The sequence below is a fragment of the Malurus melanocephalus genome, unplaced genomic scaffold (genome assembly GCF_030028575.1).
Source record: "Malurus melanocephalus ecotype Western Australia unplaced genomic scaffold, MMel_1.1 scaffold_291, whole genome shotgun sequence".
Classification (NCBI taxonomy): Eukaryota; Metazoa; Chordata; class Aves; order Passeriformes; family Maluridae; genus Malurus; species Malurus melanocephalus.
Window position 1 is genome coordinate 945061 of NW_026623523.1, and position 3037 is coordinate 948097.

The following is a 3037-nucleotide window of genomic DNA, read 5'->3' on the forward strand; positions in this document are numbered from 1 at the left end:
CCTTCCTTCCTTCCGCCCCTTCCTTCCGCGCCTTCCTTCCTTCCGCGCCTTCCTTCCGCCCCTTCCTTCCGCGCCTTCCTTCCTTCCGCGCCTTCCTTCCGCCCCTTCCTTCCACGCCTTCCTTCCTTCCGCGCCTTCCTTCCATGCCTTTTTCTCTTTCTTTCTTTCTTTCCAAAGGCTTTTTAATTTCTTTGTGTTATGAACCATTAACATTTTTATAATACCCTTTTCTTGAAATTATAACCATTTCAGTTCTGTGCATTTCCTTGGTTTTTTAAAATTTACTTTCTCTCATGTTGTAGAAAGTAATCAGACTTGTTATTTGTTTTGTTACCATCTGTCTTCCAGGGTTTTCTTGGAAGTAGCCTAGGACAGAATTCAATAACTATGGACCTCAAATAATTGTGGCTCTTGCTTAGTGCTGTTAATTATTAGTGGATGGTTTATTTGCTGTGATTCATGTGAATGTCCTTACTGTGATAGTAAGTAAAGAAAAGTCTGACAGGCCACAAAAGAGAATTACCCAAATATTTACATGATAAAGACGTGAAAAAAATGGAGATTTCAGTAAAGGCAAAGCCAGAAAACTGTACTGATAATTCAACTAAGCTGGAAGTATCTGTAATACTGAATACACCAAAAAGTGATATCTTTTAGGAACTGCTTTTTAAACTGGAATATTTACATTTCTTACCTGATTTTAATCAATTTGGCCTTGCTTGACAATTGCTGCCTAGCCAAGAAATGCAGGTATCCCTGTGCAAATGCYCACCTAGACATGAGGCTTTGCTTCCATGAGTAATAGTTGTAACCAAATAGTATAAATCTCACAGTTTAAAATAATAGTAGAATGTAAAATAAATGTAGAATGTTTGTTAACCTAACTAAAAAAACATGCCATAGGAACTATAATGATGAAGAGTAAAATATCTCTGTAAGTGTTTATAGCACTTCAAATAAAATAGGCTATTGTTTTCCAAAAATTCCTAGGGCAAGATACTTGAGCTAACGTCTTTTGTCTATTAAAGATTGATACATATGTCATGTGTTTAATTAATTAATTAATTAAATTAATACAATAGGCACCATGTGTTTCAAATAAGTGCTTAAGGCAAGAAGAAAACGGTTTTAAGTACCTCATATACATACCTTGGTGAGAGGTACTTAATAGCACATGTAGATTCTTTCTTGATTTGTTTTTCTTTGTTTTATTCCAGCACGTGGGAGAGAGCGTAGATGTTTTAGCTTCGGGCTAGAGAGCCAGCTTACCCACAGTCATGCCCCAGATTCCCGGACACACTACAGAACTTACTCAGCATCTGGACCTGACACAGCCTCTGGTGTGACACCCAGCAGGACTGGTACAGGGTCTGCAGTAGGCACATTCTCCAATGTGACACACTACAGAACTTACTCAGCATCTGGACCTGACACAGCCTCTGGTGTGACACCCAGCAGGACTGGTACAGGGTCTGCAGCGGGCACATTCTCCAATGTGACACACTACANCTCTGGTGTGACACCCAGCAGGACTGGTACAGGGTCTGCAGCGGGCACATTCTCCAATGTGACACACTACAGAACTTGCTCAGCATCTGGATCCGACCTACCCTCCCCTATAACACCCAGGAGGACTGGTACTGTGTCAGAAATGGACACATCCTCCAATGCGTTACCCTACAGATCTTACACTGTGTCTAGACCCGACCTGTCCTCCAGTATGACACCGATCAGGAGTGGTATTGGGCCTGCAGCAGACACATCTTCCAATGTGATACGGTACAATACTTACTCCATGTCTGGACCTAACACAGCCTCTGGCGTGACATCCAGCAGGACTGGTACTGGGTCTGCAGCGGACACACCTTCCAATGTGATACACTACCACACTTATACTATGTCTGGACCTAACACAGCCTCTGGTATGACAGCTGAAAGAAGTGGCACTGAGTCTGCATCAGACACATCTTCCAATGTGATACGCTACAGAACTTATACCCTTTCTGCACCCAACATACCTTCTAGTGTGACAGGAAGCAGGACTGGTACTGGAACTTCCATGAGCATATCCTCCGGTGTGATACCCTGCAGAACTCATACCCTGTCTGGAGCCAATGTGGTGTTATCAAGCGACTCATCCTTCCATGTACCACACAGAACTTATACTATGTCTTCCAGCAACTCATCCTCCAGTCTCAGACGACGCAGAAGCAGTTCTTTGCCTTCACCCAGGTCTTCCAGCTGAATGGCTTACCCAGCACCAGAAGAAATGAGATTTAATTTTCAGAGTTTTGTCAGTTCTCTTAAGCAATATCCAAGCTTCCCATTAGAAGGAAAAAAAAWGTAGTAATGTAAAAAGAGGTCATTAAAGTACAGTTCTAACTTTGCATTGTAGTGCAGTTATGTATTTTCCCATTCCTGTGTTTCTCATTATTAGTATACTGAAACATTTGGGTCTTTTCAATTCTCATGTATCACAGTTGTTAATTTTTATGTAGTATATTTTTAAATGTCATAAAACAACACGTTTTGGGTAGTTTTCCTCATTCTTAAAAACGAAAAAATCCACAAGCCTTTTTAATCTCTATCAAAGTTGTTTCATACCTGTCCATTTTAAACCAGGACTACAATGCTTTAATAGGGTGGAGAGGCGTCTGTGAAATGCAGACAAGTGATTCCTTTTGTGGAATGCCACAGCCTATTTTTTTCTTCATCACCTCAACCACAGACGCACATTCAGATGCAAATTTAAATGAGTTGAGCAGAACAAAAATTTGGGCGCAACCTCACCTGTCTTTCTGCATTTGTAGAGCAAGGCTAATCCAGGCAAAGAGATTGCAATGAGTGATACAAAACCAATTGGAATGATCTCTGGTAACAGTAGAAGTCCTGTATCTCCACAGGATGTTTTGTCTGTCCCACTCTTTGTTAAGTTTTGGCTGCAAATGCCATTGCTCTTTCTTTCTTATCTAGAAGTACCATACCTGGGTTAAAAAACTGCCCCGTGGGACATATTCCAAACACACTTTGGTCCAGA

At 41.3% G+C, this 3037-nt stretch overlaps 1 protein-coding gene across 1 annotated transcript in view; it reads left to right on the forward strand.

Moving 5' to 3' along the window:
* LOC130579752 (coiled-coil domain-containing protein 171-like) overlaps positions 1 to 2245 on the forward strand; it is a 33384-nt gene extending 31139 nt beyond the window's left edge. Inside the window, exon 17 of the mRNA XM_057376788.1 lies at positions 1218 to 2245. Within this exon, the coding sequence (XP_057232771.1) occupies positions 1218 to 2245 (1028 nt within the window). The remainder of the gene's footprint in view (positions 1 to 1217) is intronic.
* Positions 2246 to 3037: the final 792 nt, after the last annotated feature.